The sequence below is a fragment of the Malurus melanocephalus genome, unplaced genomic scaffold (genome assembly GCF_030028575.1).
Source record: "Malurus melanocephalus ecotype Western Australia unplaced genomic scaffold, MMel_1.1 scaffold_94, whole genome shotgun sequence".
In the NCBI taxonomy this organism is placed as follows: Eukaryota; Metazoa; Chordata; class Aves; order Passeriformes; family Maluridae; genus Malurus; species Malurus melanocephalus.
The window spans coordinates 750,293-774,878 of NW_026623326.1; the positions used below are offsets into that span (position 1 = coordinate 750,293).

A 24,586-nucleotide genomic window follows, 5' to 3' on the forward strand; every position below is an offset into this window, starting at 1 on the left:
TGAAATAAARAAAAGRMMWWWTTYTAACAAAGATGAAARAATTTAAAATGTAAAGCAAAATAACAGAGTGAGGTTCTTAGAGGGTAAACTATATTGTGTAATTAGCAAAGAAAATTACTAATATGCTGCTTGTTTAACAGGCTTTTGTTCACTTTGATGGCATCATTTTCAACATGCTGCATTAACTGAAGGAATTTTCGGGGCTGTGTTTACCTGTTAAGGTGAAAACAGAAAAAAAAACCAACCAAGATTAATCTATGCAACCAAAACATTTTAAAAGAGATACCTTATAGTAAATAGTATTCAAGATTAGGACTTCAAAGAATGGAGAGATCAGGCATACATGATTGTGAGGCTTTGACAGATAATTTTACTTTCAAAATTACTGACATGTGAGGTTGACATTAAAGGTAAATCTAAATTTAGGGCTGGAGGCAAACTTCAGCATCTAATTAATTTTTCACCAAACTGCATGTTGGATCTTTTATAAGGAAGCTTTTGTGTGGATTTAATTTAAAACTTTCTTGATTTGTATATTTTTTTGCTTTAGGGATTTTTTTAAAAAATAGAAATAAAATAGAAGCTCACTCATTTTGTGTCTTGTGATGACTTAAACTTAAATTTTTGTTTCTCATTTATTGCTGTGTCCTGGACTTGACCGTGGCCTGTACCTCAAGCAGGGCCCCATGAGCTGCACCTTCTGTGCTGTCCTTGTCCTTGTGTCTCCTGAAAGGCAAAATGCACCATGTTTTGTGAAATACAGCTTAAAAAGATCATAGTTTATATGGAAAATAATGTGATGCGTACATTACTAGAGCTTTCCTGAAACATTTCAATAGCATTTCCTAATGGAAAACTTCAGGTTTTTSAGATATAAGATTTTTATTGCAATTTCCATCAATAAAATTCCAATCCTTACTGCATGCAGATTTTCATTATACGCGAAAGCAGTGCTAACAAAGATTTATTTCCAAGGAGAAAAGGCAAAAGCATCATGTGTGCAATCCAGATACAAGTGTTTGCCCCCACAGCATTGGCAGTATGGTAATAAGGAGTTAAGTGTGGCATGGAGACTCATGGTGGCCCCACAAGCACAAGAACATGAAGGTTTTGAACAGCCATATTATCTGGGCGTTTATTTAGGGCTCTCTGAACACACYTGAAAAACCAGTTTAACAGCAATGCTTGCTGGTTGAGCACAGAGTCAGGCAACTAAGTCAGGGTAGGCATTGGGAAATCCTGCCAGGAAAGAAATATTTTTGGCTGGTGATACTTCAGCAAGGCATTAGGGATGTGAGGTGTCCTTCAGAGTCCCATCACTGCAGGTGGTGTTCCTTCTGTTAATGATTGAGCCAAAGAAAGCTGTACTTCCATCTCAGAAAGGTTGTAACTTGTTAACTTGTTTTTGTTTGGGTTGTCTCGGGATATGCTGAATGAGAGAGAAACTTGTCTTCTTTGGCTTGGTTTGTGCAGTGTCCAGTGCCAGGAGTTACATACGCACAAGTGAGGTTCATTAAGAGCGGTCACAATATGAGCAAAATTATGTCTTGTCCACTAAAATTACATTTTAGTAAAATACATAGATACAAAATATTTAATGCATCTATTGGTTGGATTGTACTGGTTACAAGAGTCACTAACAGGGATCGTGCCTCTGATAATGGGCAGTTTTAGAAAGAATCAAAGTGATTTGTTTGATTGGTCATAGGTTTGAAATGTAGGACTGGTTCTTTTACCATCTGTATTTGGGGTAATTACTGGTTTTACSTAAATGTTGGTGATACTGTGTGTTTGTCATCATTCATAATTTTTATATTCTACTAAGTACATGGAAGCCCTTTATTTTCTATTTCTTGCTGTGAAAATGTTTCAAAATTTGCAGCTTCACAGATGCAGACTCTGTCTGTTATTTTTAATTGTGCATGTTTATGATTTTGGTGTTTTCAAGATTCTGGAGCTTAAGCCCCTCAGCTGTCACTGTTCTCTGCTGCTGATGGAAACAGCAGCAGCAAACAAACTGCTGGCAAAAGGAATTGCAGCACTAAGATAAGGTTGTTTCTAATGAAAATGCTTCTCAGTTGAGAATCGCATGAGGAAAAAACATATTCAAGGAATCGGTCAATTGTGGCTTTTTTCTAATGTACTATATTTACAACCTCTGACAATTTGAGCTGAGAGCAGCAAAAATCTGCCCTAATTGCTAGGACTGCARAAAAATACTCGCATTTTTTTTCTCTCTGAATAAATGGTTGTTTCTTTGGGATGAAATGCATATCTGCATTATGAAAGAAAACAATAACAGTGCTGTGTCTGTTCTCATTAAGTGGTTGGAGAAGAATGAACAAGTCCAGATTTTTCTTTGCGTCTRCCTAGATTTCAGATAACACACTTGATCATGTTCCCTGATGCTTCTGATTCTAAAGGGAATAYTGTACATTTTGATGATACTTTTATAACCACTTTTCACTTTCAAGAATGTCTGTAAGATTTTGAATACACTCSTGTGTGTCACAATGCCAAGAGTAAGCCTTTGTAATTCTGGAGTATTAAGTGTAGAAAGTAACTCAGGATTTCATATTGTGTCTGGAATTTRTATCAGCACCAAAGTGCTTATGATTTGAAAGAAATATGTGTAATTCCCATGAGACTGTGTGTAAATATATATCTATTTAAAGCAATGTTTCTTTTGCAACATTACTGATTTAACTTGTAAAATACTGTTATATTTTCRTTTTAGGTCTGAGAGTAACAGTGTTACTAACATCATCCCTCATGGTATTGGGAGCTGGCCTGAGATGTGTTCCGGTTTCAGACATAGAAATTAGAAAAAAGTAAGTGAATCAGTTMTTTTTAATATACATATTTTATTCTTTCTGCTAATGTAATTTTTGCTGCTGCTACAAAGAAATGTTAGTACAAATTTTCTGTATGAAATTGATATGCCAAATGTTTCTTATRTGGCTATGGGTTTATAGGCTTCTTTGCTTCTTAAATGGATTTTTCTAGTCCTTCTCCCTAGTATGTGAAGATCAGAAAGCCCTTTACAAGCCCAAGTTAATTAAGCCTCACCCCATCCTGCATAAGTAATAATAATATGCTTTGCAAATAAGGAACCAGAGATTTAGAGAGGTTCAGAAACTGGCCCAAGATCATACAGGGAGCCATGCCTCAAAACCCCCAAAAAAGTAATTTGTATGCAAATGTCAAATAATTAATTCATTTTCTTRTATTGGATGTATGGGATCATGTCGTGAGACAGATGAATTTATGCAAAATTGCATTTTTCATGTAGTCTCTTCCAGTCCCTGTTCCAAAGGAGCCTTGTATGTTTTCTGCAGTGCAATGCTTGTCTTCCGTACACATGCACTTCAAGAATTTGTGATAGAAACAAATTCTTTCCTATAAATCCCACAAACCAAACAACTGAATTGCTCCATCAATGTATCCTGAATTTGGGAATCCTCCGTAAATACAGCAGTAGTGCTTGTTTTGTACAACCAGAGTACATGGATCATTGGTTGTTCACTTTCTTTGGCCTCTTAGTGTGAAGGAGGTGGGAGTACACAGGCATTACTACTCTTTTCTGCTACTTTAAAAACAGCAGTAGCACTAGTTCTGTGCTAGTTATGCTTGCATAATATGTAAACACGAAGAAAATATCTTGTAAATGAAAGGATTTATGTGGGTTGGATTTTTTCCCTCTTGAATTCTAGTCAGCTTGAATTCTACCAGGCAGTCCTGGTATTACTTCAGCAAGTTATTTGGGTTTCAGGTTTTTGTTTGGTTGRTTATTTTCCCCTCTTTTGTAGTATTGCTTAACCTGAAAATCAGCTTGGAAACCTTTTGAGCTGGGAAGGAAAATGTTTGKTGTGAACTTGAAAGCTGATGACTGGGTACCATGGATAAAACAAATAAAGAGGTTGAAAGAGAGAACTGCGAATGTAAGAAAACACATGGATTGCAAAACTAGCCCTGATAAGTAAACYAAGAGCAGTGTGTCAGGTATGGGGGGTGCAGTTTCAGTTCTTAGGTGCTTAGCAACATATGAGGAAGCACCCAAGGCACTCGTGATGTTGGTTGCSCAGTGCTGCCCATGTCAAAGGGTACAAGGACTCTGTGAGCAGGGCAGGCTGAACTAACCATATTGTGATACCCTTGTGACCCTTTTGAGGATATTGTAGTGTTAGGGTGGCCAGGAAGCGCTGTCCTCACTTATCCTTGGTTTACATTTTCTTAAAATATCAAGGGGTGCTCAACATTCAATTTGTTCATTCTAACCAGTCTTGGATTAAATATCAGTAGCTTTTAAATGGGCCAGATGGCTTAAATGTAATGAAGTGTGGTGCTTTATGTAGCTTTTCATTTATGATTTATGCCAGAAGACATGTGCTGCCCTARGCTTTACCAAAACAAGGATGAAGACTTGAAATACCTGAGAAGATAAAAACTCCCAAGTGAGATTTAGACATGAGGTATCATTTAGGGGGAAAGAAGGAGAGTTTCCACAAATTATCATCACCTTTAAACAAGGTTTTCCAGTGTAGTTGCAGCAAGGAGGCCGAGGAAAAACAGTGAAATATGTAACTAAGGAGAAACATGCAAGGAACATTATAACTAGAAAAGGAAAGGCTTTGGACTGTATGGCATCTGATGAGTGAAATCTATAAAACATGATGATAAAATTTATTGGAAATTATATAGGGAAAATAAGAGTATGAGTGGAATCTTGATGGAAAAGGTTAATAATTTCATATATTCATGCTGTGAAAATATGTATCATCTCCAGCTGAAACTGATAAATTTGCCTACTTATCCTACTCCCAAAACAGAGATTTTTAAGAATTGCAGCTCTACATGAGGAAGTAGTTTGATCTTTTACACAGTTCGATTAAAAATCTACTGAGAATTAATTATGGGTAACTGTGTGAAGCAAAAGAATGGTTTTCAGTGAAGTTTCTTGAGACTTTGTAAATAATTGTGGAGACTGTGTGATGCTGTGCCATGTAACTTGCATTGTTTTGAGGGCTAAGGTTTAGGGCCAGTTTTCATCCATTATTTGAAGTGTGATACTAAATAAAATAGTATTTTTGAGATGGGCATTATTGCTTAATGCCTTAGTCACAACTGGCTGAGCACTAAATGGATCTGAATGTGTATATACGTTAATACAACAATTTGAATGTTACAGAACCTGTCAGAGGGACAAGATCACACACGAGCTMATTGGAAGCATTTCAGAAGCCAGTGTGACTGGAATTTCTTTAAATGCTTTTGCATGTTTTGTAGTGTGTTCTTTCAGTCTGTGAGTAATCTGCAGGAATATGCTGAAGATTTCCATGGRATAATTATGTGAGAGCTAATATGCATAAAATGGTAAGACTGTTCATGGGGTTTGCAAGGTTTAGGTTGGGTTTTTTGTACTTTGTAGCAGTCTCTGCTCCAAAAGCTCATGTGATTTAAAATTAAGGAGAGCTACTAAAGCCCACCACCTATCAGAGCTGTCATAGATGTAAGGAAAACACTGTTGAGACTGACATTTAATCCTGGGTGCTTTATGCTTCTTATCTCAAATATACCTGAATTAACCAAGTATATTCTTAAACCCCTTTCTAGTCTATAATTATTCTTTTGGTTGCAGTCTGTAACATCGGACTAAGACCATTTCCAGTTCTTGAAGTCATATTTTAAACACAGACCTTAACCTCTCTTTTCAGTATATTTGATACCTATGCATGTGAGCAAAAATTCAAAATGCACATCTGAGTGTGTCTCTCGAAGCAGCTGTGAATTTCCTGTGGTGAATTTTCATTCTCTGTCAGTGTGTAACCTAAAACTGTACTGGAAGTCCATGCCAGAACTGCATAAATGCAGTGCAGGCTGMAGTGGTAATATATGGTGAAAATGTTGGAGTGTGAATTTGTATTTGAGATGGAGGCTCCATCCTTTACGTGCACTAATGAAGTCCCTCTCCATGTACAAAAATGTTTTCACCTGTTTTCCTCCCCAGCCCAGTAACCTATGAGGTTAATCATATAGACAAGGATGTTRAAAAGAATTTATCCTATGTACTGCACACTTTGGATTTGTCAAATGTGCAAGATATGTGACAGTAAATTTGCCTTCTAAAAATAAAACCCCAAACAGTTACTCCTTTCTAAATATTATGAAAATCTCATTTGCCACACCTATTTTTAGTTCACATGTAATTTATATAAAACAYAGAAGAAAAAAGATGTTATCAAAATGTACCTTTCCTGAATCTTCTTCCTTTCTTTGGAGGCTGCAAGAACATCACTAATGCTTTTTTGCCTGCATTTTGTCAAGTCCTTTCCTTTTTGACACCTGCTTGTCACTGAATAAATATTTTCACTGGACTCTTCTAGGATTGATTATTTTACCCTGAACATTAGCATTACTAGGAGGACATTTTTATAGACTAAATCGGAGTTGTTTTTTTCCCTCCACCATACTTATCTTGTATTCTGTGTTTAGGAATAGATTTACATACATCTTAGGTCTTCAATCTAGGCAAAAAGCTGTATGAGCTGAAAAAGAAGGAAATTAAATGATGAAATCAGCCCATAGTCATAAATCTTTGGCTTTTAAAACTGATTGTGTGATGTAAGACTTCTTAAAATGTTTTGAAAGACAGGATAATTAAAGACATGGAAGTAAAGATGTAACATAATTTGTCATTTGTATTGAACACATYAATTAAGCAATTTATTAGAACTTGTTATGTTGCGGGCTGGTAGTGTTTGTCCTTCACATTAGATTTCACAACAGAGAAGTAGTTATTGAGGACATTGAATCATAGCAGTGAGAGGATGTTCCTTGGCAGWAAGTGCCATTAAAATGTTTGTTGGGAATCCAGTAAAATAGCGTGGAGAATTACAGTGGCAGCAGAGTGGTTGTTTACACAGTCATTTAGGGGAGACACACCAGTAGCTGGTAGACCCTGCAAACCAGTCTTTTTGTTAATATTACCAGTTCTTAGGATTTTAAATATTTTTCTTGCTCTTACTCAAGTAGGTATATTGGTGTGAACTCTTTTGTTTACTYTGATGCTCTTACCACATCTTTGGTACATTTTGATTCTGTTAGCTAGTTGCCACCTCGTTTGTATTTTACTCTTGTTACACTTACCCTTTAATAATTCCACATTTTTCCCTTTTTTCATCCCTGAAAGCCTAAAGAATTACATGAGATCATCACATTATTTGTCTTTTCTTACATCCTAAGACTGTCATTCTTATGCATGAAAAATGCARTGGGGGCACCTCAGAAGAAGTAATTTCAGTAAAGGGAAGACATACTAGGTTTGCCATATTCCCTGGCAATACTGAACACATTTGTGCTCAAAAAACCCCAGCCAACCCAAAAYGGAGCATCTGTGGAGAAGAGGAATTAAAGTGTTCTAGGGAATGAGAAGAGCCTGTTAGGAGAGGATGGTAGACAAATCAGCCTGTAAGTAATAAAGACAGAGTGTGCTGCGTGTTTTGTGCTCCCTACCTCAGTGGGGAAGAGAAATGAATAAAGGATTTAATCTAAAGCAAGGTTCTGGGAGTAAAAAGATGAATAAACATATCTGTGTGCTGTAGCTCAGCAAGCAGAGGAGGAAAATGTTAAGATTGAGCACTTGCCTGGTGCTGATGGTGCTGTTTGTGATTTGGCTGCAGTGCTGGGAGAAGGCTGAGCTGGGTTAGTCCATGGTGTCAGAAAAAGAGGAAAGTGGGGAAAAAAGGAAACAGGTCATTCATGAGAATTCACATGGGGAATACTTACTTTTTATGCCCCTGTAATTTAACAGTTTATCTTGTTTTTATTACCTCCACTGGCTTTATCTTGTACACATGGGGTTTTTTTTAACCTCTGCTCCAAAGCATTTCTTTTAGATGAGAGGTCCTGTGAGTTGTTTCTAAATGGTGATKATTTTTTCCAGCTTTGCTTATTTGTTGATGGTAGTGGGGGTGGGTTTGGTGTCTGTCTGGCTGCCCTATGGTCCCACCTGCCRCTGCTTGAGCTGTGTGTCCTGTGATGCACCAGCAGCTCCTGATCAGTGCCACCATTCTGGGGGCAGCCACGTTGGCTTCTCCTTCAGCTGGAACAGCCGKAGTGGAAAAAGGAGATGAATTGACAGTTCTAGTCCTAAACACTCTTTCCTCTTGCTCCYGTGCTGGACTTTGGCCATGGCACTGTGGGTGTCATCCACCTGCCCCAGCAGCCAGCGTGGCTGCTGAATTAGCAATGTACAGATGCTGTGTAAATTCTTGGATTACTGATTCCAGTACATTAAAAGAAACTCAGAAAGGGCTTGGTATTGCAGCAGTATTTAGTTGGCAGCACTTCTGCTAGGCCTCAGTTAGTGCCTCCTGGAAAGGAAGAGAATTTATATTCTCTGGGGGATATTTAGTTTCATTTCATATAATGGCAGGTGGTATCCTTAACTGTAGAACACTTTAAATTTTTTAATCATACTGAGCTCTTTGCCTTAGTTTGTGACTCACGTTGGCTCATTTCTGTCCTTAAAGAATTGGTATTAATTGACTTTATATTGRAGTTGCTGCATTATAAGCAAAACACCCTCTTGCTCTTTCACGCGCTTAAGAAAAATTATTCAAGAATATTTAAGTAGGTCTTGTTTATCCAATTCCTTAATTTGCTGCATCTCCTACTCTTTCACAGAAATTTCCTTACTTAGGACCTCTTTTGTACTAAGTAATCTTAATCATCTTTTCTCCCACAGCAGCCCCAGKAGCAGCCAGTCCTGGTGTGCTTCCCTGATAATTTTTTCAGTATGTTTTGCCTCATTAGGCCATAATGTAATTGCCTACTTTGTGTTTACAATGTTGTTTACTTTTGGTCTGTTCATATTTGATGAGCATGTCCTCTATTAGTGTTGCTTTAAATATTTCTTCTTTCAGTAATGGGTTTGTGSAGTGGGTTAGTTTTAAAAGGAAAACAGGAAAACGGAAAACAGAACTTTTAATAAAAAACACCCCTCAGCTTTGACTTTATGTGCCCTTATCCTTCAAACCTGGATAAAAGTGACGACCCCCACAGCTGTGTGACAGGTGTGATGGCTGCACAATAACAGCGTGAGGATGTGAGGGAGTTTGGCACCACAGTGTCAGGGGGTCTCACTGTACACCCACCTCATCCCTTTCCTCTGTCAGGATGTCTGATGGAGACCTCAAGGTCTTTGCGTGAGATTGTTGCTTCCTCTTCTTGCAAATCCTTGTCTCTCAGCAGGCAGTTAGTAGTAAGTGTAGGACTAACTCTGGTTTTCCAGTCCTTTAAATTTAAACCCAAAAYTCACTGTCTTTCAGACCACTGTAGATGCATTTACTATTTCCTTTAAGTGTGGGAGAAGAGGCATGAGGCTGGCATGGCTGGGATGCCTGAGAGATGCTGTGATCCCTTCCAAGTCCACTCCCATAATGGTCTGACTGACTGTGCTGAGGCTGCCATGTCTCAGATGGGGGTAAAACATCAGACTCTTTCCCGGTGAAAATGGCTAAATGTGCATTTTTAAGTTTTTCTCWTTTCTTTTTCACTCTGTTGCTGGCGATAATGTACAACACAGTGACTAAGGCTTTCTGCTTGTAATAATATTTCTTACTGATGGGGGAAAAACCAGTTTTAAATTATTCCACATATCAGTGGTCRCATGCAGCAAAAACAAGCTAAAAATGCTAATGGCCTCAGTCCATGAATATCCAGAAGGCAGAAATCTTTTGTAGTATAAATATATCATTTAATGAAAATATTGAAAGGAAGTGCATTTCCATGAAATTCATCTATCAGAATGTTATTTTTAATAGATTAATTCATTGCTTTACCCAGAGGTGTTTTTCTTTACAGTCTTTTTCCAGACATAGAGCCTTACTGTGCTCTCTTTGGGGTATAAACAGAACAGCATTTGCATTGGTTCTCCCCATACTCTGTAGCAGTGAATTGCCATAAAGCATGAATTTGACTTCCCTAATTCTCTTTGCCTTAAAATGCCTGAAAAAGTTCCACTTAGGTTCTTTGTATTTATTTTTGTGAGTTTAATGGAAAAGCTCTATCCACTTCTAGGCGCTTGATTGTGAAAAATCAAAAGTGGTCCTTGACAAAACTGATGTTTGTTGCCTCTGAGGTATAATCCATCTCCTCATGTATAATGTAGGTGAGTCCTTGTCTTTTCATATGCCTGTTCCTGGGCAAGCAGAGTGCACCATACATCAGTGTAGACACTCTAGAGTAGGAGGTATTTGCTTTGTTGCCATGTAGTGACACTAAATTCAATAGCTCTTCCAAAGGGCTCTGAAGTCCTCCAGTGGAAGGGTCTCTCATTTCCTTCCAGGAGTTCCACCAATGAGCTAATCACTACATAAAGCTATTTGTCTTCCAAATTAGCAGGGGTTGAGCAATCCGCTTGTTTCAGTGACTGAAATTGTCAGGCATGTGAAAGAAATATTAGCCATCCATTTCTGTAAAACATTAACTTCTTTATCCAGAATTGCTTTTTGCATTAATTGTTAGGATCAGCAGTTCATGTACTAAACTTTTCCCTAGTAGGTGGCACGCTAAAACACTGTCTTTCTGCAGAATAARCACTCTCAGTGACTTGGTTGTTCCTCACTCTTTTGCCCAAGAGTGGTAAAACTGAATTGCAGTTAATTTTTTTTGTGTTTGCATAGAAATTTGAATAGTGACTAAGTGGTCAATTCTCATGGCAGTGAATAGGAAAAGCATGGTTGAAGTTCCATGGAATAACCTGTACCAGAATTGCATCTTCTCAGGGTTCTTGGAATGAGCTGTGCTCCCTCCTAAGATGCAAARGAATTGAATTTCCCAGTTGGCATGGGGTCATTGTGTTCAGAGAGTCACAGYAACACCCTGGGTCTTCAAAGATTTTTTTTTTTTATGAAGGGTTCATGTTCAATTACAAGTTGCAAGTTTGGCAGAGCACATAAATTTATTAGAAGAGAGGTCAGAGGGGCAAACACCTTGACATATTAGAATGAGTCCTGACCTGGCTTCTGGGACAGTTAGAAACAACATTTTTTTACATAGATGTTTACTTCCCCACTTTTGCTTTAAGCGAGACAGTCATCAATTATTTTGTAAGTTGAGGATGAATTTCTGGTGTTGCTTTTTCCCAATTTTCTCTTTCATGATAAAAAGCCTTCTACTCATGTTATTTGCTGTCATTTGACCTCAACAGCTTTCTRCTTTTTGATAAATGAAAATAATGAAATGATGATTGGATAAATAACACATCTGAAAACTGCGCTGGATAATTAACAGATGAATGTAACAGATAGTGTAATGAAACTGAAAAATGTTTTTCCATCTGGGTAAGATCCCGACCTAAAGTTATCTTTTCATCCCTTTCCTCGGGAAAGTGAAAACTTGTGCCGAATGAAACTGAAATTGTGATGGAGAAAATGCAGTTTCCCTTTGCACCTTTTTAGTAGCAGAAACAAGAAAAAAAWCAGGGTATAACAAACCAGCCACTCTTGGTCTTGGAGCAATTTTTAGCACTGATGGTGTGTGAGAGGAGACTCATGGGCTGTGAGACCAAAATCTAGTGCAGTGCTGATAAGATGTTGTAACAAACAGCAAAAAGCCTCCAGTACTGTTGTGCTCATATTTCTCTGTCAGGTGGAGCAGCTGCTACATACATCTCCCAGAGCAGCAGCTTAGTAAATGCTCTGAATTGCGTGTTGAATCTCTCATCCCTGCCTCTCTGGGGAAATGAGTTAAAGATGTGCAGAAGAACCATGCAAATAATCTTTTTCTCAGGAAAAAGTAGCTTAATTCAAGCCGGTATTGAAAAAGAGATAAAATAGGGTTTAAGCTGTTATCATATGCAGAGATATTTGAGGTAGTCGTCTGTATATTGATGGCAATTTAGACTGAAAATAGTGTTTATTAACTCAAATATGTTAGACTTGAGAAATTAAACAAACGAAGATAAGAGAAGCTCTACCCTGGATGATAATGTCAGGCTTGGTAAGTGCCAAAAATGCAGATGTATTTAATGGAAAGGCAAATCCATGGGAACAGGCAGCACACCAGCCAGGACAAGGCTGGGGAGAGAGCAGCCAGAAAAATACCCACAGAAGACACCTTGAGAGAGGCAAAATTGGTCCACCCTTTGAAAAAAAAMMMAAAAAAACCAAAAACAACAAAGACAGAAAAGTAATACAGAATTAAAATTTGGGATTAAGGTGCTAGTTTCTCCCTCGGGATCTTCAAAGTAAAATTAACATTTGTTGCTCCCTCAAGTATAGAGATTGGTTATAGAGCTTTATGCTGATAGATGGAGTTTGATAGATATAATCTAAATCTGAAGTACATGATAAGAATATTTGTGTGTAATTTTCACAGTATATAAATGTTGGGGTTTGGTGGTTTGTTTAGGGGTTTTTTACAAAACTTTTCTTCTTCCATCAGATGAAGTGCCTACATGACCACAGGTGCTGCAGAACTATTGTACTGATTTTAGTGAGTTTTATTTGCCGTTAGGATGACTACAGAGCAGGCRTATTTGAATTAAAACAGTAATACCATAGTGGCATCAGTGAGCAGAAGTGGTAGTATGGCACCCAAAGCTATAAAGGTATTTTGTGGTGACACAGTYTTCCAAACATACAATAATGAGAATGCAATTTAAACATTAAATTCACTTTGGTGCAAGAGAAAATATTAACATGAAATCTCTATATGCTGCAGTAGTTATCTCRCTACTGAAATGCAGTGTTTTCTGGGGATGTGCCATAGCTCTGTAATTCCATTGAACAGTTTAGGAGAAGTCTGAGAACAACTTACTGTAGTGAAATGAATAGAATAAAAATACCAAAGTGCACAAGGRTACCTTGGCTTGTCCAAAGTACACTGGAGAGTAACCATAGGGGATTGATGTATTGTGTCCTCTAGTAGATTATACCAGAGCATTATTTATATAGTGCTTTTATTTATTTAAACCTATTTCATTTTTGGTTTAGTGTGTGTGACAGTCTAACAAACAGTAAAATGACCTGACCATGCCTTGGTGATGTCCATCTGAAGCACATCATCAACACTAGTAATGAAATCTGTCTTTCCTATGTGAGCATWAAAAAACCTTCCAAAAAAACCCCAAAACATTGAATTCCATTCGTAAGATATTATTTCTGTTCCTGCTCAGAAAGTGCTTCCTTCAGATGATACATAACAGTGCTTTTTCTGTATATTTTTTACAAATTTTGTTTCAAAATTTAATTTCTAATCCATTGAGAATCGGTAGCATCTATTTCTTTTTACTGCAGTTTATCTTGTTAATTTGATAAAGAGTCTGTTGGCATTTCTTTTGKATATTTAGTTCCTTTGTGTGCTTTAAGAAACTCCTGCTGCACTGTGTGTTATTCAGCCATTTGTGGCTTGAAACACTGCCTAAATGCTGGCTTATGTTTCCTCATTTTCAGGCCATAGCTTTTTATGTCTCTCAACTCAAGTCTTGCAGCAATAACACCGAGTTCCTGCTRTGGTTAGAAAAACACCACCCTTTTGAAAATATCATCTGCCACCACTTTATTGCACAGTGAATAGATTTACTTTGGAGGGTTGCAATATTTCGTTTGACTCTGTAGCCGTTTCTTAGAAATAGAGTTTTTATATAAATTCCAAAATAGTTTTATGTTACATGGCTGATCACTTTTTGGAAAAATCAAAGTGCAAGATTTCTGACTGAATTCCACATGTAGGAGAGCCTTCAAAAAGTCCTTTCTGTATTTGTTCATTGTACTAATATTATGCCAAACTTTGCAGAATTCACTGCTTGGAAGTACTATCTCTGTTCTGTCACCAGCCTTATCTGTTAAATCCCAATGAGTGTGAAAAACGAGAAAAATCTGGGTTTACTTGGCTGTTTCAGCAGTTTGTTGAGAATGGCCAGATTGCTGGAGAAGACGACTCTCTTGGAAACCCTAACAGCCCAGCCTTCTCATCTGTAGGCACATAGAGCTCATCTGAGTGTGTAAATAAAAATAAATAATGCAGTGAAAAAATATGCAGAGTATTTTGCTGAAGTGTTTCAATTTTGGATGTGCCATAACTAATTTAAATCTTCTGTAGAGATTTATGCAGCCAAGGGGTCAGGTTTACAATGGTTGTAATTTAAAGCTTTTCTGCTACTACACCTTTTCTACTTTTATATCCTATTATGGTACCTTTTTGCTGCAAAGAAAGTCCCTTTTATTCCCTTTTCCTTTTCTGCTTTGAAGAGAACATTTGCTTCTCCATTTATATGAGGTAATGAGATCAGAGTAGCTCCGGATTCTTTAAATCAATCTAATTGGGCTTCTTAGAGTGTATAGAATACCCTTCTTTTGCACAGGACTTTCATTCCTTTGTGCAGTAGCTCCATCTCCAGCACTCGATATCTCACACGGCTTTTTAATTAAAAACACGCAGCAAGCAATTGTCATCCAAATGGCTGTGGTGTGTTCTTTCCTGCAGGCTGATTCACGGAGGGCAGCTGTTGAACGGTTTGGCGGGGCCCACGGTGATGAACGCGGCTCCGTTCCTCTCCACCACCTGGTTYTCCCCGGACGAGCGCGCCACGGCCACGGCCATCGCCTCTCTGCTCAACTACCTGGGCTGTGCCGCCGCYTTCCTGGTGGGGCCTCTGGTGGTGCCCCCTCCCAACGGCACAGCGCTGCTGMTGGCACCGAGCAACACCCAGCACATCAAGGACCGCATCGAGGCCGTGCTCTATGCAGGTGTGGGGCAACAGCAACGCTTAAAAACATAGAAAAAGTACTTACTTTTGTGTGTGATAGGTGCTTGAGAACCACTACCCTCTAGTGGCTGGTTTGCACAGGAGCTAGTCTGTGGCTGAGGAAAAATAATTAAGTCAGGAGGCTTAATTTTTTTTTTCCTTTTCTATAGGAAAGATTTTTAAATAGCYTTCTGTACAGACTGACTCCAAAGAAAGTAATTCAATTGTTTTTATCGGCTGATCTTGGGAGAAATATCTTCTTACACTTACCCTGTGCTTCCAAACTGATTTTTTGCTTATTGAATTTTCATTGAAAATATGTTTCCATGACAAGTTGGATTTCTTCTACTGTTTCTGTAAGGATGGAAATCCAATTGTCTTTTAGCATTAAATTCTTTTTTGCATTAAATGAGCCTTAATCTATGACCTGCATGTGCCTTTTAAATGTGATTAGATTATTAGTATTTAAGAATCTAACTCTGAAATTAAAACAGAATAGATTTTTTTTTAACTAAAACCACATAATTCTTACTGGTGAGCAATTTCAATGAAGTGACACAATTCAGCTGATAAAAACTTGGATTTTATGTCCATGTTCTTTTTATTTCAATGTCTTCTATGCCTCTTCCTGTCACTTGGAAAAATTAGCAACAAACTTTAAAGAAAAAGAGTTGGTTAAATAGTKTAAGTGTCTACATTCTGATTTTTAGTGAATATAAATTGGTAGAGCATTAAGAGCAGCTCAGCTCTTTACCATGTCATGGCAGTTGCACATCTGTTAGGGGTTTTCCCCTCTTATAATTGCAGCCTCTGAAATTCAGCCAGGAGTTAGTCTTAAGTGTTCCAGATGTCTTAAAGTATATATACTGTGTAGTTTATATGGAGGTTTAGGGGATTGAGTTAGCTGTTTGTGATCATTTATTCCTGGACATTATTCTTATGGAAATTTGTCAAGTTAATATTCTTGTTGGGTGAGGGCCACTTGAATGTTTGTTTTAAAGAAAGTGTAATAGAATTTAAATCATGACTTCAACTTTTTTTGAGTAACCTACTTTTTACTGGACTCAGAACAACAAGGAAATTCAGGTYTGGCTAAGGCTTTGTCACTGGTAAATAAGGTGTTAGGGTCTGCAAATCCCATGGCAGATGAAAACAGCTAGTGTSAAAGAAGGGRAAATAAAARCAAKTCAGGTTTTGTCCTGAGGAGCAGTAGATAAGGGGAGGAAAACCCTTAGCAATTAGAGAAGGTGCTTTACCTCTCCCTCTGCAGATTTTCCATGGAGAGGGAAGAATTCATCTCCCCTAAGAAGGTACCTTTTTGTGCTTGAAACCACTGTTTTGAGTCTCATGGCATTAGAAATGTTGATTTCAGCAGCCCATTAGATTCACATTCTCTTCTGTTCTCTTTTGGAGGTTTTCCTAAGCATTTTYCTCAGAAACAGGGATGGATCTTGCCACCAAGGTTGAAGTCTTGCCTTCCCCATGTCTCAGCATGGCTTTCTACCTTTCTGAGCTGACAAGGGTGTATAGACCTGTTTGGGATCACTGGTTCCAGCAAAAGATGATCCTGCAGCAGCTTTTCAGCTTTGTAGGAATTGTGTTTTGTGGGGCATTTTCACTGTATTTCTCACTTAGTATTTGAAAGTGCTTTGAACAGAGATGGTTTCTTTGTGCTTGTGTTTATGTCCTATGGGATGTGGGATGCATCTTTGGGGAGCTGCAACCCCTGTAGCTGTTCAGTCAAAGACAAAGGGCTGCTTTGTGAACACCCTTCTGGCTTGCAGTGAATCACAGTGATGATGGAAAACCTCCAACTGGTTTAAAATTGCAATCTGTCAAAGAGACGTTTACTTTGAGTACGTCATGGGATTTGTTCTGTGTCACCTCATCCCTGTTTCCCTGGAGRGCTGAAGGTACAAGGTCCTTGCTGWYWGCTTCCCTGTGCTCTCTTGTGTCCCRTGGGCTCCAGAGGTGGAAGGGTGGATGCCTCATGGCGGGTGTTAGTGAACAGACAGCTCTGTTCACCTGTGGGATGAGAAATATCTGGTAGGTTTGGTAGGGTACTATTTGTCCCTTTAAACAGCTGGGCAGGAAACTAGGCTCAAATTGTCTTTAGAGATTAGTAGTAAAGGTTTTGGAGAATGTAGAACAACAAGAAGCTGGATCCAAATGTTCCACTTCCCCACTTCTTCAGCAAGTGTGGGCAGGTGTGGTATGACTTCTCCTTTCAGGTGCTACAGGAAAGCCAGTTTCACAGCATAAACACTGCATTTCTAATGAGTTTGTTGCTTTTGTGTGAACTAGCGTTAAATAAGCAGCCTCCAAAAGTTAGATGATGTCTTTTAAAAGACAGTAATGATGTGAATTGTTAACTTGGGATCAGTARTGTGCCAAGAGTGTGCAAATTTTCCAAGGACTTAAGCTCAAACATGATTACGAAGCAATTGCTTATAAACCCATTCTGAAATTGCTCTGTTAACTCCAGTGTCTTCCGTGTTTTWATAAATTGCTGTTCCTTKATCTCAAACATGGACTAAGAGCTCAGCTGAATTGSCACAGCCTCTTTTTGTGTCATCTGTGTCACTGCATATTGTGGTTCACAGCTCAAGTAGTGTGGATGTAGCAAATCACGATTGAATTCTATTACCTGAGTCRCATAAGGAAGCATGAATTATTCTGGACTGCAGCCAGAGCTTTTAGCCTTGTGCTTTCTTAAATATCARTGTAAAATCATTACTTGTTTAAATTAAATTTTAAAAAAATGTGTGTGTGCAAGGGGACATGCACCCTGGAATGTTCCCACAGAACAAGGTGGGGAGGAGAGTTTCTGGGAGTGGGTAGGGTTTTGTGCTACGAGTACCCTGTCTGAAGGAAAAATACTATGTATCAATGAGCCTTGTGGCTCTGTAAACCTCTTCTCTTTTTTCCCCCTTTTGTGGGTTTTTTTTCTTGGTTTTTTTTTGGTCTGTTTGGAGTTTACACAAGCATCAGGGTGCCTACTTTCTAAGCTAAGATGCAGGGATCTCTCACRCCACAAGTCACTGTGGTGTGGTACCTACCCTACCTTTTGTGAAGCATTCCAGTTTCACTCCTCAGTAAGAGATATATATATGTACATGTCTGTATCTGTGCTCTCTAATTTCTGACTTGCCCCATTCCACGTTCTTTGCTCTGTTTGAGAGCATCCACTGCGCTGTTGAGAAGCTGGTAACTGCTGTAGAAGAGCTTCTCTCTTGTGATTGCAGCTCCCTCACTCTCAGCCTTGACCTATTTCTTATCTTCTTGATTTTGATTATTTTTACTCCCTACTTACAGTGCCAGGAAAAGTTTTACATTGTATTCCTCTTTGTCTAGTCTGGTAAAGTAAATAATGGAGATAAGGGTGTGGGTTTCCTGTTGAGGAGGGRTTTTTACATGTAAGAAATCAGATGTGTTTGGCAGTACCTGGACTTTTGATAGAGGTGTAAGTAYTGTATACAGAGCTAAGATGGCACTRTAAACTCAACTCCTTCAACAGAGGAAGGTGTATTTGTTTACTGAGTAAATTCTGCATTTTTTTTTATGCATGAGAGCAGAGCTATCTAGGCAAATTTGCTAGCCTGAAAAGTATAACMCTGGGAAACATTAAGGAGTTGCAAGAAAGTACAACAAGGACAGCATGCTGAATTCAGTAATTAAAAAAAATGGAGGGTTACTATACTGCTCTACTGCAGCAACTTGACTGGCAGAAATTTTGAGGCAGTGCATAGATGAGGCCCCAGATGGACACCTGTTATGAAATACTGCTATGACTTTAAAAAAAATCAATGTGGTTTATATTCTTCAGAAAAAAACCTGGCTTTTCTCCTTATAGCATTGTAGTATAACGAAGTATATTAATGAGTACCTTGGACAAAATTCATGGGTTTGTGTGATCACGTTGTTGATTAGCTATACCTGTCTGCAGTCTTAGTTCTTCTTTTAATATGTGAATAAAACGTGTGTATGCATGTACATGTGTATGCCTATAAACCCATATGTAGACTAGAAGCAGGAGGGAGGATAAAGAGCTTTTACTAAAGAGCTGTGTGGTATCATCCTGTAGTGACAGAGCATCTCATCTCTTTCTTAGGTCTGGGATGATCAGTTACAGCCAGTTCTTTATTCACTGCCCATGGTTTCCAAAACAATGTGTGCAAAGATAGAAAAAGATCTATTTTCTGGAGAGCAGAGGAGTGAAAAGATCTAGTTAAAGTGCCCTTGGCCCTCGAAACATTACACCACAGCAGGAAAAGAGACACCACRTAATTCAAAATGAATTCTTTAGTATTTGATCATGAAGAATGGCATTGTCACACTCCCCATATGCCTTCAAAGGAATTGTAGTGTAGACTTTTTTCCCGAGTGCCGAATAGAATTATTCATTTCCCTTCCCCATCTCCAGCTGATCCATTTAGACACTTGATGTTATTTACTTTTCAGTTTCCTGAATTTATTTTTTTTCTAGTTTAGCAGATGACCTGGCAAAGTGCCATGTTGATATTGATTTATTAAAAAGTAAAAGAAAAAAGAAAATTAAGGCAATTGGGTATCCAGCTCTGCTGGAATTTATTTGTGGTGTCACTGAACACTTCTTTGTTATAAGATCACAAGTTCTTTTAAGATAACACACTTCAGCTATACATTYTTCTCTCCAGCAGCAAAGAATCTTGTTTTCAAAGAGGATAGGAGAAATACTGGGATTGAGGACTGTGGAGAACATGATATACATYGTAAAAGGCCTGCAAAACAAATTAATTAGATTGACTGTGGGTAGAGTTGTTATTCTTCAGAATGTCTGCTCATGGGACTTACTGAGTATTTTCTGTGAAGTGCTCATCACTTTTGAAGTTCAGGTTCAAACTTCTGCTATGAAATTTTTCAAAGGTTTGGAATACCTGCTGCTAAACAAGCAGAGCATCCACAAACAGCTGTATTCTTTCTTTTTTCTCCCTCTTACCCATACTTTTTCTATTCATGAGCCATGGCTGCCTCTGCACTTTGCTCTTTATATTCTGTTGCCATGTAATATTGTTTGTGTCGGAACTGCTGCCTTGCTTGACCTTTTGTTTGCCTTCATCATCTTGTGCAATGAATAATTGTTATTCCATGCCCTGGGGCTTCCCCAGTCCAATCTGTTTAAAGTCTCTAGCATGCTGTTACCTGCAGTGAGTTACTTCCATCGCAAGGAAACGTGGCCAAGTCCTCATATTGCAGTTCTCTCTGAAGAGAAAAAGCAAAAGCTTTCCTTTTGCTTCACTGAGTTCCCTGTGTGTGAGCCTGGTTCTCTACAGTTCCTATCACTGGAATGGGCTGCCAGTTTCATTGATTCTCCAACTCAATTTGAAATCTTGTTTGGGGAAGGAGAAAGAAATTTCTCCTTCAAGTTGCGGAGTTCTGCTGTCAGGAGCAGTCAAGCACTTGTGGTGGGATTTATGTCTCGGAGGCTGGCTGATAACAACGCTGTAGCAAAATAAGTCTTTCAATGCTAACATCTGTTCTTGGTTTTGTTTTTCTTTGCCCTCTTGTTTAGAATTTGGAATGGTTTCCCTGATATTTTCTGCAGCGTTGGCCTACTTCCCCTCGCGCCCTCCATTCCCCCCCAGCGTGGCTGCAGCGAGCCAGCGACTCAGCTACAGGAGAAGTTTTTGCAGACTYTTAAGGTAGGACCTCATTGGGTTTCCACTTCAAAGCAGATCAGTGCCTAAGTAAATAAAAACAAGTGTGCTTTAATCTTCTCATTGAGCCAACAAGTTGGTTTGTAGTGCTTTTAAACAAAATAAAATTAAATATTAATGTCAAGACATAAAAGGATGTTAACTGCTAAAGAGCAGATATTAAATTTTAAACCACTGTGTATATCTCCAGTCTTCATGCCAGTCCTTCAGCACCAGCAGTGCTTTAGTCATCCTGTTAGCAAGACTTTTCTTATGCAATGTTTCTGTTACATTAGGTTGTACAAGATTGTTAAATGTGAGCTGTAAGAAAACAGTGAACAACACTGGGAAAAACTAACTTATAACCTGTTTTCTTCTGTGCTTATTATATTGGAATGAATTTGGGGTTTGCTTGCCTTTTGAAGGATTATTCAGCTGCGTTCATTCAACTGTGGAAGCAATGAATGAACTATCTRAAACTATTATATGAACTGTAAAATCTCATTAATTGTGTGTTAAAATATGAAGTGGAATAGGAAAAATGTCTCCAGATGTGTTTCTGGACAGGCTCAAAGGYGAGCTAGCTGCCTTTGAATTTTTTGGTTAAAAAAAAAAAGATTTTAAAGAAAATGACAGTTTTGCTACTTCTCTCACTTGGGTTCTCTTGGTAAGACATGGTCCCATTTCCTCCCAGTGTTTGTACAGTGTCTTGTGTAATGGAACTATGATCTCACAGGAGCAGCTAAAACAACTGTAATACTAATGGTGAATAATTGGGAAGGCCCATGCCCTGTACATGATACTGCACAGAGGCACTTTCTGGGGCAAAGAGAGAACTGCTCCCCTGGTACAGAATGTGACTGACTTCACTGGGAAGCTTCAGACTCTTGCTGTAATTGTTTGTTGAGGGATGTAGTGATAGGAGCTGAATCTGCATATAAAGGGCTGCTTGAAGCTTGATCATTGTGAAGCTTTAAACATTTAGTTACTACAGATCTATTGTGGGCTGTACTTTCAATAATTGTATTTAGAGGCAGTGAAAACAGCTCATCCCTTGTTGTCACTGGGCTTCTTTTTTTTTTTTTTTTTTTTTTTTTTGAGGCTTTTTTTTTTTTTTTCGGGGGAGTAAATAGTTGGCAAGATGCTTAATCCTGTGTGTTCATCCTGGAGCGGGCTGGCACTCAGGAGGTGTGAATGCAGCTGGGTGGTTAGTCTGCAAAGTAACCTACTCAGGGTATTAAAAACCAGCAATTTCCTTAGGGACACTTAGCACACACAATAATGCTGTTCTGCACCCAAGCTGATGTGCAGTTAGACCCTGCCTGAGGGCTGTGTTGTAAAAATGTTGCTGTTGAACAGAAATCCAAACAGCAACTGGCTCCGCAGGTGAAATATAAAATTTCTGTTGACAGTTCTCCATTTGGGAGTTTTATAACCATTCCACTCCACATTCAAAGTGTTGTACACAGTGGACCTGAGATACTGRTAAGGTCAGGATGTAAACAGCAAAGCTGGCCTACTGTTCACAATAACCAGTGAAACTTAAGAAAACAAACTGGACTCTTAAATAATGAGTGTGTTTTACAGTGTCTTCAAGAGCCAAGAGGAGTTTTTTGAAATGTGGACAGATAGATAATTACATTTTCCTTCCCTCTGGTCTTTATGTATTCTTCCATGCTACCCTTTATCAAAGGCATTTCTTCATTCCTCTGTACATGAAACAATCAACAGTTCATCATTAAACCCACTTATCTTGGGAAGCCTTTCAGTAACAATCTGTCATGCAAAGGAGTTTTATAAAAGAAAGCAGTATCTGCCATGCTTCAAGAGAAATCCATCATCTGGTTCATTAGGCCTCTAATCTCTGTTGCCTGCCTAATCTAGGCTTCATCTTGGCTCTCAGTGTGTTTCTTCTGACTTAGTGGTGTCGATTGAGTGTAACCAGCAGATGAGTACCAGGAAATCATGATTTCCCTTTATTGTAGACTTACCCTCCTCTGGTGTCAGAACTGTGTGTAAGGCATTTAGGATGTATGTGAGCTGGTGTGCTGACCTGGCTGTGCACCAAATTCCCTCATGAGAGTTGAGATGTTCATCATTTCCCTCCCTTCTCCCCCAGGCTGCAGTTTTATTACTGCAAAATAAAGCAACATAGCATACCTTTAGCATTGAAGTCACTGACCTTTTCTCCTTGGAAACAGAGGGATCCATCACATCCTTGCAAATCCCACACTCCTTCATGCTTTCAGGTCCTTGGGCATTTATCTACCTGAGCTTCTCCTTGCAGAGTTATTATACCCTCATCAGAGTTCAACCATCCCCTGTAGGCCTTTTTTGGGGGACTGTCTTAGGAACTTGTTTATTCCTTCTGATTTGGAGGGTTCCTCTTTCTGACAGATTGTAACAATTAGCTGATCTCTGATTATCTCCTGATACCAACTCTCTCAGCCTGCAGTGGGAGACGACAGATTGGTCATGGTTTGGGAGCTAAGCCCAAATCTTTTAACAGTCTATCACACACTGTGACAAGTGTAGTTTGAATTTCCATTAGAAAAAGTGTGGTGCCCTGTCTCAGTATCTTGAGTGAAGCAAATATGACTTGTTTTTGCTTTCCCCAGTTCAGAATATTCCACAAACTTCAATGGAAAATAATCCTAATACAAGTAAAAGGTCGATAAGTATTARAACCTGCATTAAAAAACCTGTTGTGATTTTTGCTTTGAAGTGGTAAGATACTTTTAGCCAGTCACATGGCTTTTTTATTTTCAAGGGACTATATAAGCAATTTTGAAATTTTGTATTGGGGTTTTTATGCATCATTATTGCTTTAATGACACTTGCATCAACATCACCATCTAGTAATGGATGCTGCTCAGGATGTGCCTGATGTTAATAAGCACTGGCAAAGTTACTCTGAAAATGATGGCTGTCTTTGATGGGGCTCCCTTCTGAACCAGCCTGTCTTACACATTCTAGTGACGTTAGGTTTCTGAAAAAAACAGAAGAAAAAAATCAATTCATATTCCAGCAGAATGGTTAAACAGGGAGACTAATGCTGATATCCTGTCATTGTTGATAGGGTGGAAAACAGTGTGGGTTCAACAGCTGATGGTGTGACAGACAGCACATTTTTCTACTTTCAGAGGAGCAATTGCAAAATTGCAAAAGCTGTGCACAAGTGACTGGAGCTGTGAAAAATGGAGCTGCTACTGAAGATGTGTGTTTCAAATGGCTTYAACCAGCACGAGCTATTGCTGGGCAAGGGGGCAGAATGTCACCTGGTGATCAGTGTCTCTGTCACTGCCAGGCTCCCTTTYTCCTGGTCACCTTCCTTGTGGAGACTTAGCAGAGGAGCAGCCTCTGTCCCTGGAGATTGTCAAGATGCAGAGCTCTCCTCTGGTATTGGTRCTAGGACTTGGATGTGGTACAGAGCAGCTGTCCCACATCACAGTCTCTCTTGTTGCTTGAGTTATAGAAAACAAATACACCACAGGAAATTCTGGTCAAGTAAAGGACAAAGTTCTCACTCCCTCAGRAGTGGCTATAATGAAGATGAGGTCCAGGTAGCCAAAGATTCAGCAAATGTATTTTCGGAACACTGCATTCAGACTTGTTCCCTCTTGACRATCTACAACATGACTTATAATGTCCATACAGAATTTCTTTTTATTTTATTCTGAATTGGCTTTCACATGGATACTATTAAATATATATCAGATGCCAAGGTGATACAAAATAGACTAGAAAAAAGGTATGGAATTCTTAAGAAAGAGAAAGTACTTTGTCAAGRAGGCAGTAGCATTTCAGGGAAATATAACTAATGTGCAGAAGAACTGAAAGTTTGAGAGTTGTTTTTCTTTGCATTAAAAAATAAATTTGACACAAATGATATTGAAAGCGGAGGATATGCTCATATGATGGAAATGTGTTATTCAAGAAGAGGATGTGTGAAAAAGAACAGTGCAAAAAGCACTGCTGGTGTGTTGTGTGTGGAGCATCTAAGGGAGTAAAACAGAGTAAGCTGCAAACCTCTGAATGTTTTGGAGAGGGATTGAACCTCTCTCTCTCCTGTCTTTTGTAACTATACAGTATCAAATTGCCACTGCTTGCCAAGGACCTGGTACTGATCAGGATCGATTTTATGTAAAAGGAAGGAGCC

At 38.7% G+C, this 24,586-nt stretch overlaps 1 protein-coding gene across 1 annotated transcript in view; it reads left to right on the top strand.

Annotated features, from left to right (window-relative positions):
- Positions 1–24,586, top strand: part of SLC49A4 (solute carrier family 49 member 4) — a 62,856-nt gene that overhangs the window by 17,652 nt on the left and 20,618 nt on the right. Inside the window, exons 2-4 of the mRNA XM_057368564.1 lie at positions 2,738–2,831; positions 14,491–14,753; positions 20,304–20,433. Of these exons, the coding sequence (XP_057224547.1) occupies positions 2,738–2,831; positions 14,491–14,753; positions 20,304–20,433 (487 nt within the window). The remainder of the gene's footprint in view (positions 1–2,737; positions 2,832–14,490; positions 14,754–20,303; positions 20,434–24,586) is intronic.